General features: G+C 37.4%; 1 protein-coding gene across 2 annotated transcripts in view; it reads right to left on the minus strand.

Moving 5' to 3' along the window:
- Window positions 1-545: 545 nt before the first annotated feature.
- Window positions 546-16,191, minus strand: part of ADAM10 (ADAM metallopeptidase domain 10) — a 135,657-nt gene continuing 120,011 nt past the window's right edge. For both annotated transcript variants that reach the window (XM_060150901.1, XM_060150891.1), the window contains exons 13-16: window positions 15,253-15,361; window positions 14,560-14,780; window positions 4,558-4,684; window positions 546-2,792 (exon numbers count right to left, since the gene is read on the minus strand). In XM_060150901.1, the coding sequence (XP_060006884.1) occupies window positions 2,698-2,792; window positions 4,558-4,684; window positions 14,560-14,780; window positions 15,253-15,361 (552 nt within the window). In that variant the 3' untranslated portion in view covers window positions 546-2,697. The remainder of the gene's footprint in view (window positions 2,793-4,557; window positions 4,685-14,559; window positions 14,781-15,252; window positions 15,362-16,191) is intronic.

The raw sequence follows: 16,191 nt of genomic DNA on the forward strand, positions 1-16,191 counted from the left end.
GCCTCAACATATTTAATAAATAACTAAATAACTTGGGTTTGGGGCAGATTGTTCTGTGAAGGGCACCACTCTGGGCTTACAATTCTTTTTCTAGGTAAGACTGAAATATCAAGTCTCTTCTTATTTGCTATGAATTTGACAAAGCAGGAAAACGTGGCTCAAATTTAAATACACTTATCATCAAACTAGACTTTTAAAATAAATGAGGTACTTAGCATTCAAAACTTTGCAAAATATATATGAGACCAGTTTCCAAAATGACTCAGCTCTTCTGCTAAGACAGACACGTTTAAGCACTTTGAATATTGATTAGAAATAATGTAAAGCAGTTGAGACTGTTTTTCAAATGTTCATTGTGTGTAGAAAGAGATATCTAATAATAAAATTTTTACATGAAGTCTTAATTAGGAATAAAGATATCTGTACTTGTGTGGGAAGAGACCATCCTTTCTGCTTAACAATCTCTTTCGTTTAGTAAGGACAAGCTGCCTTGCCGGAAGCTTCTTTTGATAGTTCTCAGAGCTCAAAGAGTAGGAAACCTTCAAGACGATTTCATCAAGTCTATTTATTAATGCATTTCAAGTTTCAAAAAACCTTACATCTTTGCACAATACTTTATTTTTTGCAATTTTTAGTAAAAATTTCCAAAGTGAACAAAAAGATACTGTATAAAACACAGTGGACATTAAACTGACAGTAGTATTAGATCTCATTTGTCTTGATCCTTTTGTTTTACCACATCTTGATTTGCAGTGGAAAGAGTTCAGTGCACGCATCTCTTTTCAGAAAACATTTAACTTAGACTCAAAATAAAATGGGGCAGTATGTACCTGCCAAAACCCTACCACAGGATAACATTACAAGCAAAAAATGTACATGTTCCAAAGTCTACCACACTCAAGAAGTTACTAATAACTCTTGCAGAGTAAAAGTCACCATTTTAGAAATGCAAACCCACTTCCAACCTTTGCACAGTCCGAAAACAAAGGCATTTAAATGATTTAAAAGCAATTACATATATATCTACCTACCTGTTTGTTTAGAATTATTTATAGTCTATCTGGGGTTTCATGTACAAAATTCGTCTCTAAATCATGTACAAAAAGCTGTATTTTGAAAAAAGTCACCACATACTGTACAAGTTTACAAGGAAGAGATCCCATTATTTTCTCTAGCATTTTTGGCCTTGCTGGCTTGCGTCACATTATGAGAATGATTGTGTAAACCTTATACTCTTAAGAAAAAAAGAAAAAAGAAAAAAAGCCAAACACAAATCTTTTCAACTTTCCCTAAATCTGCCTCCTATGTGAAGCCAGGAAAATCATAGCTGTTTACTTCTAATTTAAGTGATATAGCTGGAAAACAAGAAGCAATAAATATGTCACAAGCTTAAAGTTTTTTTGTAATGCCCCCTTCCATTCCTGCATAGCAATAAGCCTGTTAATACATTAAATGCTTTTGCCTTCTTTCTTTAAAAAGCCAATTATTTACACCTGTTTAAAAAATAAATTTGGAATGGGACATTGTGCTGTTTCACCTTCATTGCAGTTAAAACATTTTAGGGAAAAAAAGTGTCAGAAGGCCTAGCTACAATTTTAACTACTGGTTGAGCAAATCACTCTTCTTTAGTGGTTACCAATGATCAGTGATGATATGCTGAAAACGCTGTTCAAATATTTTGATAAAATAGAGACACAGCTTTTCTTTTCCGTATCAGACAAAACCAAAACATAATTAGCATACAAATAAGAGGCTGCAAATAAAAAGAATCATTTCACTGACATAACTGCTACCAAACATGAATAAAACTTCACCTATCACTTCAAAAATGGAATTGAATTAGAAAGTTTAAAGTAAGTAAGTGGAAATCAGACATTTACATGAAGAACTAAGCCTGAAGTAGTAGTAGTATGCTGCATATGTCCAGTTTGCACTTAACTGTGTTCTTCAGCATCGTCACTCTTGTGCTCTTAGCAGCCATTTGATAAAACAAAATGAATATCAGAACCAGCTCCATCACAAGGAAAAGGTAAACTGATTCTCGTTTCAAAACTGCCTGTGTAAAGCATTACAGAATCCTGGACCACTGAATACCACCATTCTCTGTTATCCTGAGTATGTCAATTAAACAGTAATTTTTCATTAAGAGCGGAAAAATTTTATAATACAAAGAAACATCCATATTGCAATTTCTGTTTACAATTGCACACAGGAGTACAGTGTACGTAAGAAATACATGTCTGCATATAACAAGGTATGTACATTGGCAAGTGATGTCTCCAATGTTGAGGTGGTCGAGCCTCCTAGCCTTGATTGGCAGTTGAAAAAAATATATATATTTCAATTTGTGATAAAAGTTTATCGAGAGCCAAGTTTGCCTGCAAGTGAAGAAAATGCAGCAACGAAGAACAGGGAACACGGGGCACATAATAATATGCTAAGACTTTGTGCCATTAGGTTAAAAATATCTGTCCATAAGAAAATTGGGTTCCTTTTTCACATCCCACCCCCAAATTGGAATTTTCAGGCTTTAAAATTTAAGTAATTCCACCTGATCTGAGGACATGATCTCTTGCCATTTTTTTCTTCAACTGTTATTTGTGAGGGTTTAGTTTGGGGATGATGATTTAATAGGTTTCTCTTTGGAGTGAAGTTTTCCCATTGTAGGCACTAGGAAGAACCAAGGCAAAAGCTGAGTTAACGTCTCATGTGTCCCATCTGATAACTCTCCCGGGGCCTCTGACGCTGGGGTTGCTGAATGGGCTGGGGAGGTCTCCTCCTCTTTAAAGTGCCTGTGCGTCACAAACAAAAGCAAGAGAGATTTACCATGAGCTTTTTAATCTTTAAAAACAAAGCTGCCATTTCAGTTAAAAAAAAAAAAAAGGGGGGGGGGAAGAAAAAAGGTTCTAGATCAGCATTGTCCGAAACAAATATGATATGAGCCGTATATGTAAGTTTCTATTTTCTGGTAACCACAGTGAAAAAAGTTAGAGAAACAGGTAAAATAATTTTAATAATATTTTTATTTCATTTAACCCAATATAGTCAAAATACTATCATTTCAAGATGTAATCAATATAAAGAATCATTAATGAAATATTTTATTTTTTAAATACTAAGTCTTCAGAGTCTGTATGTATTTTATATTTACAATACATCTCAATTGAGACTAGCCACATTTCAAGTGCTTAACAGCTACAACTATTAGATTAATATGGGTCTGAGGAGAGACTCCACGAGGAAGAAATTGCTGGGTGTCTTCGAGCAAATGACTTAGCCTCTCTGAAACTCAGATGACTAACAAGTCTGTACAACAGGGATAATAACTAACTCAGATAGTCTGTTGTGAGGATTATATGATAATTCACGAAAAAGTGCTCAACAGTTTTTGAGAGCATTCAATAAACAACAGTTAAGAGCTGGAAAATCCTTAAAATGAAATTAAAAGAACTGCATCATTAAATGAGGCCATAATTGGTAATGTATCTAAAAAGTGTCACTTGGCCCTTGGAAATCCCTAAGAAACTGACATCAGTTCCAGAGTGCTAACTTGCTAATTTACAAAAAGCAATGACATCAAAATCAAATTTCCTTTGATTCCCACCAAGATACTGTCCCAGCATGACCACTGACCTCTCTTGCCTTAAGATAGGTAAATATAGGGGAACAACTGAGGGAAAATGGAGAAAATTATAAGAAACCCCTAGCTTTAAACAACTTTGTGTAGGGCAGTGGATTTGGCCTGAGGCAAGAGGCTTCAATGAGAAGTGAGTGGGGGGCAGGAGAGGGAACTACCGCCATTTACCTCGGGCCTTGGGACAGTGTTGTCCCACACCTACTTCGCAGGTGTCCTGAGGGGAGCGTGGAAGCGACACCTACCTTGGGGAGGGGGTGGGAGAGACAGGTGGGGGCCTAAACAATCCACAGCAGTTGCTTCCTTACCCTCCTTCTCCAAATCCCCTTGTCTAAAGAGGGTATCTCCTCCCAGCCCTGTCTCCCTGAGAGGTAAAGGGTGGTGGAGACAAAACCTTAGGAGTTGTTTTCAGAGATGGAGAATAACTATGGTTGTTTGGTGACTGAAGCCTCTACACTACGACTCTCCCACAGACTGGAACTTGTATTTCCCCATAAGCATCATCCCTAGGGAAAATGACTTTACGTGCCAGAAAATATTTCAAGAGCACGAACGTTAAAAACCATAACTGAAGCATAGCTATTAGAATAGAAAGAACAATCATTTAGAAGTAGTCTATCATAATAAAACCAAAAAGGGAAGATTTTTGGATTTTTTTTTAAAGGATATATTAGCATTAGCAAAGGATATATTAGCATTTTTTTAAAAGGATATATTAGCATTAAATCGGCAGCCATAAGCTAGACTGGGTTGATTAAAAAAAACAAAAAAAACACACACTTAAAAATCAACTACATAATTCATCCAATAATCCCATTCTCAAGGAGAAAGTATTATATATTAGTTACTGAAGACTCATTTATAATTCAGTTCTACTTGCTAAATGGTTCTGAGTAATAAAAATATTGCTCAAATTGTCTTACCTGGAAGAGGTTTAGGAGGAGGCAACTTTGGATTACTACTTGGAGTATGAACACTGCATATCTTAATAAAACCGGCCATTAACATGATCAGGGCAATTCCCATAAGTAATACTGCCCACCAATAAGCCTAGAAATAAACAGATTTTTCCACTGAAAAAACTATAAAATATTTTAGAGTATTTTACATTATATAAAATATACAATAGGATACATTACATTTTAATTTTTAAAGAACATCTGTTCATTGGGAGTTGTAGATATCATGTAAAAGCACATATATATTAATCTCTAAATAAAAAGTACAAAGGAGAAAACAAAAATCACCCATAATTTCACTTCCTAGAGGAAACCACTAAATCTTATTTTCATTTCAGTCTCTTTTCTATATAACTATGTTTGTCATACTCAGAAAAACACACGTGCAAAACTGGGGTCATCCTGCATATAGTTTATATTGCATCTTCCCATGTTACTAAATATTTTCTGATTTAAATACTTCCTTCCCTTCTTTTACCTGTTACTCTTACAGACTTTGCTTTTTATACTATCCAGTGACTTAGAAGGTATATAACTTGCTTTAAATTCTACTAGATAGATTTTTAAAATATTCTTTAACCTATATTTTTTTCTAATCATCAAAGCTAAGACTGAAATTCTATCTTTTTTGAGACCCCTCTTTCCTGTTTCTCTATTTCATTTGGAACTTGAGTCCCAGACTACTGTTATTAAATTATTCCTATACAATGTATCTTAGTTCTCATTATATATATATATATATATATATATATAAAATATCTATTACATATATACTCACTTATTTAAAGGTTAACTGTCTTCTTTAATATGAAAAGTGGAAGGATACACACATTCTAGAAGCAGGTAAAGTTTACCTCTAAGAAGGTACTAAAAAATTTCATTTCCAACTTAAGTCAAATTAAATCAATTAGCCAAACAAAAAACCTTCAAAAACTACTGACATAATCTTATTTATAGAAAAATTACTGTTGCCATTCTTAATAAATTTAAGTCTATTTTGCAATTCAAAATATTCAATTTTTGTATTAAGATAGCATGTACTAATAAACATCATACAAAATAGTAACAACTAGAAAACTATGAACCTTATATTGGCTTACGCAGATTGTTATAATACATATATAGTTATTGCTAATTATTGCCAATAAAACTCCCATTTAAGAAGCGCTTCTCGGATCTGGGGCCTTAAAACCAGCAGTCTACTACTTCTATACTGTTTTCTTTATCCAGCAGTGACAGTATAATTAAAGAAACAGAAGCTGAAATAAAAATGAATGTTGTGGTAAAATACCCCAAGCCACTTTCCCCGTGTGTGCATAAAGCCTTTCATACATATATATATATAAACATATCAATTTAATTTTGAAAGAATCCCAAACTTTTAGAAAAGTTCCAAGTACAGTACAAAGAAGTTTGTAAAATCTGGAACCATCTGAGAGTAAACTGCTACCATGATGTCCTGTTACACTTGAACAATTCAGCATATAGTTCCTGCAACTTAAGGGGGTTTTCCTAGATATTAAGGGGGTTTTCCTAGATAATCATAACAAAATCAGGAAATTGGCATTGTTACATCACTACCATTTAACCCTCAGACCTCCTCATTCAAGTTTTGCCATATGTCCCAATGCCATCCGATTCAGAACTGTGCTGCATTTACCAGCTGTGTTTCTTTAGTCCCCCGCAATCTGGAAACAATCCACAGTCTTCCCTTAGTTTATATAACTTGACACTTTTGAAGATTACAGGTCAGTTATTTTGCATTGGAATGTCCCTCAATTGGGGTTTCTCAGATGTTTCTTTATTATTAGATTCAGGTCATACATCTTTAGTAAGAATATCTCAGAAGTGATGCTGTATTCTTCTCATTGCATCCAACCAGGTGACACATGACTTTGATCTCATTACTAAGGACGTTAACTGGATCACTTGACCAAGGTGTTAAGTGCCAAGCTTTACCAAAAAGATACTCTTCTCTTTTGTAGTCAATGAGTATTTTGTACGGACATAATTTAGAACTATATAAATATTTTATTCTTCATAAAACTTTAAATTTATTTATTCCCTCATGATTTCCTATTTTCCTTAATGGGTTATAATCCATTACTATCATTATTGTGTCTTTTGGGCATGTCCTCACCATTCTTTGAGCACTTCAGTTGGCACAAGGAGTTACAGGTTCATCTTGTTCTTTCCCTGCCCCAGCACTGGAATCAGTCATTTCTCCAAGGAGCCCTAGTTCCTTTAAAAACTGGCCCTCCTAAGCAGACACCCTCCTCACAATACTTGTACTCTGACATCACAAGCCAGTCACCCCTCCACAGGGTTCAAAGGGCACCCTGCCCTGTGCCAGTACAGCTCCCCTCACCAGGCATGGATGCCTTGCTTGGCCTCACCTAATTGCCTTTAGGAATGAAGCGTTCAAGAAAGGAGAGAGCAAGGGGTGATGCAAGTCAGCCTTACTGCCGAAAGATTTATCTTTAAAGAGAAGCTACAAATCTGAATTTTTACATGAAATCTGTTTTTAAATGCTAACAACTCATTCAAAATTTCTAAAAACAACAGGGAGACCATACAAGACACATTTGCCGGGCTGAATCTGGCTTGGAAACCACAGCTTACAATCTACTTTTCAGAAGCCATTTCTTGCATCCTACTGAGACTGCCAGATAGTTTTCTAAAACTTTCTTTTGGTTTCTGTAGAAAATAATTTTCAGAGCACTGCTCTTCCCTGTGAGTCTTTAGGTTAATATTCCCTTTCCCTTGTTAAATAAATTTCCCACAGGCTCCTGTTGTTTTTCCTGTTTTATTCATCCTCAAATAACAGACCTGCTATTTATCAAAAAAAAGGCAGGGTTTAAGTCCTGTCCTCAGTCTGTCAACTCAAGTGCTGGCTGATTCCTCTTTTCATTTCTGCCTACTGTCACATGCAGAACTATATGCACAGCTTTTGTCATGTTCCAAGCATCCAGAGGCCTTTTAAATGTGGCATTCAATGAAGTTAAGACCTTCTCCTACCTTTCCTGTCTGCAACTCTGACACTCTGACCCAGTAAAATCATTAAGAACCAAAATCACCAGCTTGTACTGCTACAAGTACTCTTCCTGATCTATACCAGTGGTTCTCAACCTCGGCTACCCATTAGAATTGCCTGGAAACTCAGATACCTGGACGAAATCCCAGGCTCCAGTAGGGTGGGGGTGGGATCCTGACATCAGCAGTTTTGTTAAAGCTGCCACATGATTCCACTATGCAGCCAAGACTGAGAACTACTGGTCTCTACCAAGGGTCAGCAGACTTTTTCTATAAAGAGCCCAACAACTAACATTTTAGGCTTTGTGGGCCATATGGTCCTGGTCAAAACAATTCATTTCTGCCACTGTAGTACAAAAGCAGCCATAGATAAGACACAACACAGGTGAACGTGGTTGTGTTCCAGTAAAACATTACTTACAATTCAGTGTTCTGGTGGAGGGCCCAGGGAACTGCATTTTAAACAAGCATGCCCGTGACTAGGATGCAGATGAGTGCTTCTTACTCAGTGTAGATATGCTGGCATTGTGGTACAGGACCATTTTGAGCAATGCAGGAAGTTTAGCATACATGGCCCTCATCCATCAAATGCCAGTAGAGTCCCTCAGTTACTCTGACAACTACTGGTAATTTCCAAATACCCTCTGGAAAGGCAGTATCACCTCTAATGTGATCCATTTTATAAGCACAAAGGGTCAAGGGTCTTCCTACTACCTTCAGGCTGGTGGGCTAGTTCTGTTATGGGAGATGCCCTTCCATTCCTGACGTTCACTATATTCTCGAACACATTTCCTTCCTTCTAGTCTTCCACATGGTCATCAGTGTTACAACTACTTAAAACACAGAACTATGTCATTCCTCTATGTAAAACCGTTCTTCAAAAGCTTCCCACCGGGCTTCCCTGGTGGCGCAGTGGTTGAGAATCTGCCTGCCGATGCAGGGGACGCTGGTTCGAGCCCTGGTCTGGGAAGATCCCACATGCCGCGGAGCAACTAGACCTGTGCGCCACAACTACTGAGCCTGCGCGTCTGGAGCCTGTGCTCCGCAACAAGAGAGGCCGCGATAGGGAGAGGCCCGCGCACCGCGATGAAGAGTGGCCCCCGCTCGCCGCAACTGGAGAAAGCCCTCACACAGAAACGAAGACCCAACGCAGCCATAAATTAAAAAAAAAAAGCTTCCCACCAAAGATCTCCAAGATAAATCACTAAGCGGGACAGAGATAAAAAAACAGAGCGCACAATGAACTGCGGCCCAGTAAATATATGATTCCACTTGTCTTTTTAAAATATATTTTCTTGTAAAAATACAGTTTCTGAAAAATATATAAGAAACTCGTCTTGAGAGGACTGGGCTCCAGGGAAAAAAGGCGGCTTACTTTTCAACATATTACTTTGTCAATTAAAAAAAAAAAAAGGATAATCACACTTTTCAAAAGGATAGAAGTGAAAAAAATTTTTATTTAAAATATTTCTTATGTCTGTGACTATTTCAGCTGCTCTCTCTTAACAAAACATCCACCTGTCCCTCTACTTACTAGTCCTTAAGAACTTAGCTTTGGTATCACATCCTTAAAGAAGCCTTGTCCAAATAGGTTCTCCTATTTCCTGTGAAAACATGATGCAGAACTGAAAATATGTTTCTATGTGCTTATCCTCTCTATCCCAAACTGGACTGCAAGCTTTTTGAATTTATATTCTATAAACTCAGTATATACTCTACCAAAAAGTACCTGTTGGACTAGTTATTACACGTGAGTCATTACTCCAAATACTGACTTATCGAAACACTTCTCATTTATAATATTTATTTATTATATCTAGATTGCAATTTATTATATCTAGATTGCACGCACGCACAAATAATGCAAAAGGTTCTTACAACAGAGGACATAAAAAATTATCGTTTGACACCTCTTCTAATACCAGTTTTTCAGTACCTATAGAGTTTTAAATAGAGATGCAAGTAGTATGGCAGTAACAAAAGCAGACTGGAGAGAGGAAGCCTGAATTTAACAGTGGTTATAACTTCGTAGAAAACAAAGGTCAAAAGGACCGAGTCCCAGCTGAGATCAAAAGACATTTACGAAAATGTGGCACCCAGGTCCTTGAGAATTTCCAGTCCCTTCTAGCAGTGTTCCTGGTCTTCCTCTAAAATCTTCCAGGTAACTATATACCTCAAAAGCCCAAAGCTGAGATGTTTTCGTGACAATGATAGTAGCTCTCAGAAATAGAATATCGCAGTGGATAGAAGATAGCAAGGAAAAACCAAACAAAACAATAGTGCATTTGAGAGTGTTAGTAAATATGGTCACCTTTGGCAGAGAAGATTTTTTTAAATGCCCCCTTCAAGAGAGAATTATCAGAGAGTGGTAAATGCTAAATCACATGTTTTCTCATATACTATAAAATCTGGAAAAAGAATACCAACCAGGTTAATAAGTGCAATATATGTGTTTCATCTCAGAAAAGAGATCACAGTTTGTCCACCTGTTAAGAGTCTGAAATAAAAGAGAGCTGTCATTCATTCAACAGGCATTTAATGAATGTAAATTACGAGTCAAGCTCTCGTCTTTCATAGATACAAGCGTGTTAAGTGAAACTTGAGAGACAAAGACATCCAAAAGTTTAAAAAACAGCTTAGAAGTTAACAAGTACTAAATCAAGTCTGAGAAAATAATTCTACATAAGAAACAGATAGATGATGTTCAATACATCCACTTATATGGCCAAAAGAACACAAAGTAGAAAAATTAAGTAAAAATGACAAAAATGAAAGGTCAAAATTTGCCAGTCTAATTTATTATGTTCTAATTACAATAGTTTTTTATTTAATAATCTAAATAAACAAAAAGGACCTATAGGCTAACAAAACAATAAAACAGGTTTCACTCAAAAAACTGTGAGGGGGAAGGGGCAAGACAAGCCATCAAGTCTCTTCAGACATAAGATAATCTTAGCTGACTTTGAAGATCTCTAGAAAAAGTTAATCACATAATCCTTTTGGTGAATTTCCAGTGATAACAACTCTCAGTCACAGCAAACACGCTCTAGACTTCCGGGTAGTCACAAGACCATGTGGGACCCACAGTCCCTTGTCAGGATACTGATTATGCCATCCTGCAGGGGCAGAAAGCGTCCCTTCATCCTTCAGAAGATACCATTGTCTGGACTCTGACTAAATGTTCTTTTATCCTTCAACACTCCACGCACCACCCCTCTCGAAAGCAACTGGCTACTAATCTTGTCACTTTATACTTAGCCTGGGCAAGCAGGTTAAAATACCACTGAGAGATACCTGAAAACATTACAACTTCAAAGTTAGGATAATATGTATGATTTTTTCTTTTCCATATAAGTTATGACATAGTAATCTGCTTCATTCATCTAGCAAACACATACTGACTCCTTACCATATGCTAAGCCCTGTGACAATACCGCATCTTTGTTGTTAAAGTTTCGGTAGTGATATCTATGAGGCCTATTCTACTAGGCAACAAAGGACTCTGGAGGTCCACAACCACCTTCCATTTTCAACACAGCAGGAAGACAAAGTAGAAAATTTCTGTTACAAGTCTTTTAAAAAGGAGTCATTACACTGCAGAGACTGTAAAAATGGTTCCCAAACTTTAGCATGCACCATCACATACCGACTCAGGGGTCCACGTGGGACCTGATCATTTGCATTTTTATCAAGTTCCCAGGTGCTGCTGATGCTGCTGGTCAGGGGACCACACTTTGAGATCCACTGGTCTAGATTAGGGCTTGGCAGACACTTCCTATCAAAGGCCAGACAAATATTTTAGGCTTTATGGGGCCAAGCAGTCTCTGCTGCAACTATTCAAAGTGCAAAAGCAGCCATAAGCAATATATAACTGAACAGACATGGCCATGTTCTGATAAATCACTACTTATGGACACTGAAATTTGAATTTCATATAATTTTCAGAAGAATATATATTTTTTAAATTAATTATGGCCATTAGTTCCGTTACGGGTAATATTCTTTTTTTAAAAAATAAATTTATTTTATTTATTTATTTTTGGCTGCGTTGGGTCTTCGTTGCTATGCGCAGACTTTCTCTAGTTGCGGCAAGCGGGGGGCTACACTTTGTTGCAGTGCACGGGCTTCTCATTGCAGTGGCTTCTCTCATTGCGGAGCACCGGCTCTAGGCGTGCAGGCTTCAGTAGTTGTGGTGCACTGGCTTAGTTGCTCCGCTGCATGTGGGCTCTTCCAGGACCAGGGCTCGAACCCATGTCCCCTGCATTGGCAGGAGGATTCTTAACTACTGCACCACCAGGGAAGTCCCCAGAAGAATATTATTTTGATTTTTTTCAACTACTTATACACGTGAAACCATTCTTAGCTGTAAGCCATACAAAAATAGGCAGTGGGCTAAATCTGGCTCATGAGCCATAGTTTGCCAACCCCTGTTCTACATGAATGGTTGGTTCTCAATCCCAGTTGCTCATCAGAATTGAGAGTTGGGAGCTTTGAAATGACCCAAACACTTTATACTCCATCCCCAGAGATTCTGACTTAATTGGTCTAAGCCCTTAGGTGATTCTCATGTACAATATGAATAAAGGTCAGGTAAGTTTGGAAAATGAAGTTAAAAAGATTTTTTATCGTGGGGCTTCTCACAATATTATCACAAATCTCTAAGAGGGGACTATAGTATGCAATATTTTCCAGATTCATTTGACCACCAAACCTATGGATCTAGTGTTCTGTGAAGCACTTGGAAACACTGCTCTAAATCTTTCATAAAGAACACCAGATACTTACCTAGGTTCATAAAATTACAGCAAAATAAGAGAGAAGAAATTAATTAAAAAATGAGAAACATAGTTGACTCTTGTCAAAATAATAATAGAAAGATAAACTCCTGATAAAACTGAACAAATTAAAAAGAAAAAAGCCACAAACTAACAGGCAATTATTTTAAAGTGTGGGGTAAATACAGTGATAGATTTGGAAAAAATCAAGGTCAAAGATGGTTTCCTATGTCAAACCTAACACAAAAGGTGCAAAAAATGTGAACACATCAGTAACTATGGAAGAAAATGAAAAAGAATTACCAATGTACCCATTTAATGAAAAGGAGACAGTGGTACAGGGTCTTAACAGATTTACTGGTGAATGCTCTCCAACTTTTCAAGAACTAGGTGACCCCTTGATAAATCCAAAGGATGTTTATCATTATCTCCTGGCGAGACACACAGTAGGCACTCAGCCTACATTCAAACATTACTGTCAAAAACAACTTTTCCCCAGAAAAGAAAGTAAAAGTCTTTATTACATCATTTCCATGGTGCCTATAGCAGTCAGTAACTCACGCCCTGAACTATTAAACTGTTAAGGTTCTTCCCACTCTACCCTCATGAGGAAAAAAGACGCCATAGTATACTGTGGAAAGGAGACAAAAGAGCCACCAGGCACCAATGGAAAGGAAAGTCAGTGAAACTAACCCATTATCCCTTTCACAGCTTCTTACCAGAGCAAACTAATAACCTACATCACTAACTAGAAGGACACTTTCCTTATACATGATGAAAGACCAGTGTAACAAAATGAACTCTGCTATGCAAGTGAACTCTGCAAGTAACACAAATGAGACAAATAACTTGTAAGGAAGTGGCTGTTGTTTATCTTACTGTTTGATCTGATTAATGCCCACAAATGCAGCAACAGCCTAACGGTACTCTTCCGGCATTATGGACCATGCTATTTGAAAGGGTGGCATGTGAATGTCAACACTGATTTAAAATAACAGTGTTCTATACCCATTTAAGGCAAATCTGCATAAACCTAAAAGTGCCTGATTAATCAGTTCCAGAGCACAAAACTTCACATTGCTAAAATTCATTGTAAGAAGTATTTCACAAAATCCTCAAATCTAAAATATGAAAAAAGGTTTTAAAAACACTTTAACTAAAAAGATCATTTCTATTAAATATTTTAAAATAGGAATGAGTTTTTGAGATTGTAAATAAAATGAATCAAAATTAAACATAATGGAGAAAAGTGAAAAAATATTATTTTTAGATGATATGATTTACTATCTAGAAAACCTACAACATCTGGCACAACAACATAAACTCAGCAGAACGTAACTCTGAGATTCCAATTATCAGATTTTTTTCTTTGAACACACTGTTTCCCATAGTAGACAAGTATACTAGATCTCAACTTTTTCTTATTAGAGATAATCAGAAAAAAAGAAAATAAGAACTGGATTTGAGTTGAAAACAGGGAAGTAAGGGAGCCAAGAAATGTAAGCTGCCTGAAGTCACAGAATTATCAAACGTCAGAAGGATGATCTGAATCCTCGTGTAATTCCAAGCCTGTACCCTTTTCACTTTACCATAGTGCCAGAAGGCACCTTTAGGTGTTTTTGTTTTTGCGGTACGCAGGCCTCTCACCGCTGTGGCCTCTCCCACTGCGGAGCACAGGCTCCAGACGCGCAGGCTCAGCGGCCATGGCTCACGGGCCCAGCCACTCCACGGCATGCGGGATCCTCCCGGACCGGGGCACGAACCCGTGTCCCCTGCATTGGCAGGCGGACTCTCAACCGCTGCGCCACCAGGGAAGCCCTAAAAATCACTCTTCAGATAAAATACAGTTGACCCTTGAACGTGGCGGGTTAATCATAGTTAGCCAACCACCTCCAAAGTTCTCTATATCCATGGTTCCTCCACACCGGCAGATTCAACCAACTCCACACTGTGTACTACTGTAGTATTTACTATTGAAAAATATCTGCTTATAAGTAGACCCATGCAGTTCAACCCATGTTGTTCAAGGGTCAACTATAACTCCAGTATAAACAGAAAAGAAGTGATTTTCTCATAACAGGGGTGACCTCTAACCAAGTAAAATTATGATCAAATCATTTTAAGACAAGGTTTCTTTATAAATAAAGATTATACTTACCACAATCCATTCAGCAATGTTTTCATAGAGCTCTGGACTGAAAATTGCTTTTTTAAGCCTAGCTAGAGGACCATCAGCATCTACTAATCTGCACCGCATGAAAACATCACAGTAGCCTCTAAAATCATTGCATGGGGATCCAGGTTGCAGGGTGATGGTTCGACCAAGGAAGTACTTGTTCCACTGCACAGACCCTGTACTGGCACAAGTTGATGGCTCCACTGCAAAAGAAGTGTCAAATGTAAGTTGAAGATCAGATTTCCTATGGGCTAGCTCGGGAGAGAGGGAGGAAAGGAAGAAACTGCCTAAAATCATCACCATGACATGTTATATAGACTTTCATTAGTTAGACTAGATAACACCACTGGTAATTCACCTTAAATATTACAGCATAAACAAACAACCAGCAACTCCTGACTTAGTGCCTACAATGGCTTTAAATCCTTCTAACAGTATTTATATTAATTATTGTAAAAACGCTGGCAGGTTTTGTCTAGTTTATCATTTTAAAAACACTGTAGGGACCATAATACTAGAAACACAATTCTATACTACATTTTAAAATTTCTCAAGAGGATCAGTTCAGCTGGAAATTATCTGTCCCAACTGTATATCAAAGTTTAACACTTAAAATTTAGCAGAAAATAAGGATTTTGAAACAGATTTTATACTCTTGCATTTTAAAAGCCTTACTCTTCTTCATACAGCAGACATGGCATAATTCCTTATCATCTTTGCCATCAGAACTGGCACAGGTGCACTCCTCCAAGCCATATTTCTCACAGATAGAACCTGCACATTGCTGAAAGAAAAATAAAAGACCAATTATTTAATCCCTATACAGACAAACCTCTTGTTGACAATAGCAGACAGAGACACCTCCAATGCTAAAATAATTAAGTAGACTACAAGTCGGGGGGCGGGGGGGAAGCATAGATTAGTATCAGAAATGGATGGTATAAACACATCTTAAAAAGAGTAAGTGCAGGGGCTTCCCTGGTGGCGCAGTGGTTGAGAGTCTGCCTGCCGATGCAGGGGACAAAGGTTCGTGACCCGGTCTGGGAAGATCCCACATGCCGTGGAGTGGCTGGGCCCGTGAGCCATGGCTGCTGAGCCTGTGCGTCCGGAGCCTGTGCTCCACAACGGGAGAAGCCACAACAGTGAGAGGGCCGTGTACCACAAAAAAAAAAAAAAAAAAGTAAGTGCAAATAAGATAGTAAATCTTTAAAGAAATGGTAACTTAAAAATCTAGACCAAACAAAAACAGAGAAGGAGATTAGATGAGCATCGACTTTATGTTGGTTATTATGGCTCCTTTATAAGAAGAGAAAAATGAAATTTTCCTCATGTAGAGGAAAGTGATTATTTAGCCAAGAAAGCTTTAAAGGCTTCACATTCAGAGGAAATAACTGAGAGTTCTTTTATTTAGAGTATTAAAATGTTAATTTATAAAACTTAAAAGAAATACAAAGTTACATGCCTAGTTACATAACTATTTTTCTCTAGAGAGTATCAAACGCATGCAGTAGCAAGATGAAAGACAAGTCAATAACTAATCAAATGCCACTAGGCACTTATGCCACATAATGCATTCACAGCTTTGTGAGGAAATAGATAGGGACCGAGATTAAT

Source organism: Lagenorhynchus albirostris, chromosome 1, assembly GCF_949774975.1.
Source record: "Lagenorhynchus albirostris chromosome 1, mLagAlb1.1, whole genome shotgun sequence".
Classification (NCBI taxonomy): domain Eukaryota; kingdom Metazoa; phylum Chordata; class Mammalia; order Artiodactyla; family Delphinidae; genus Lagenorhynchus; species Lagenorhynchus albirostris.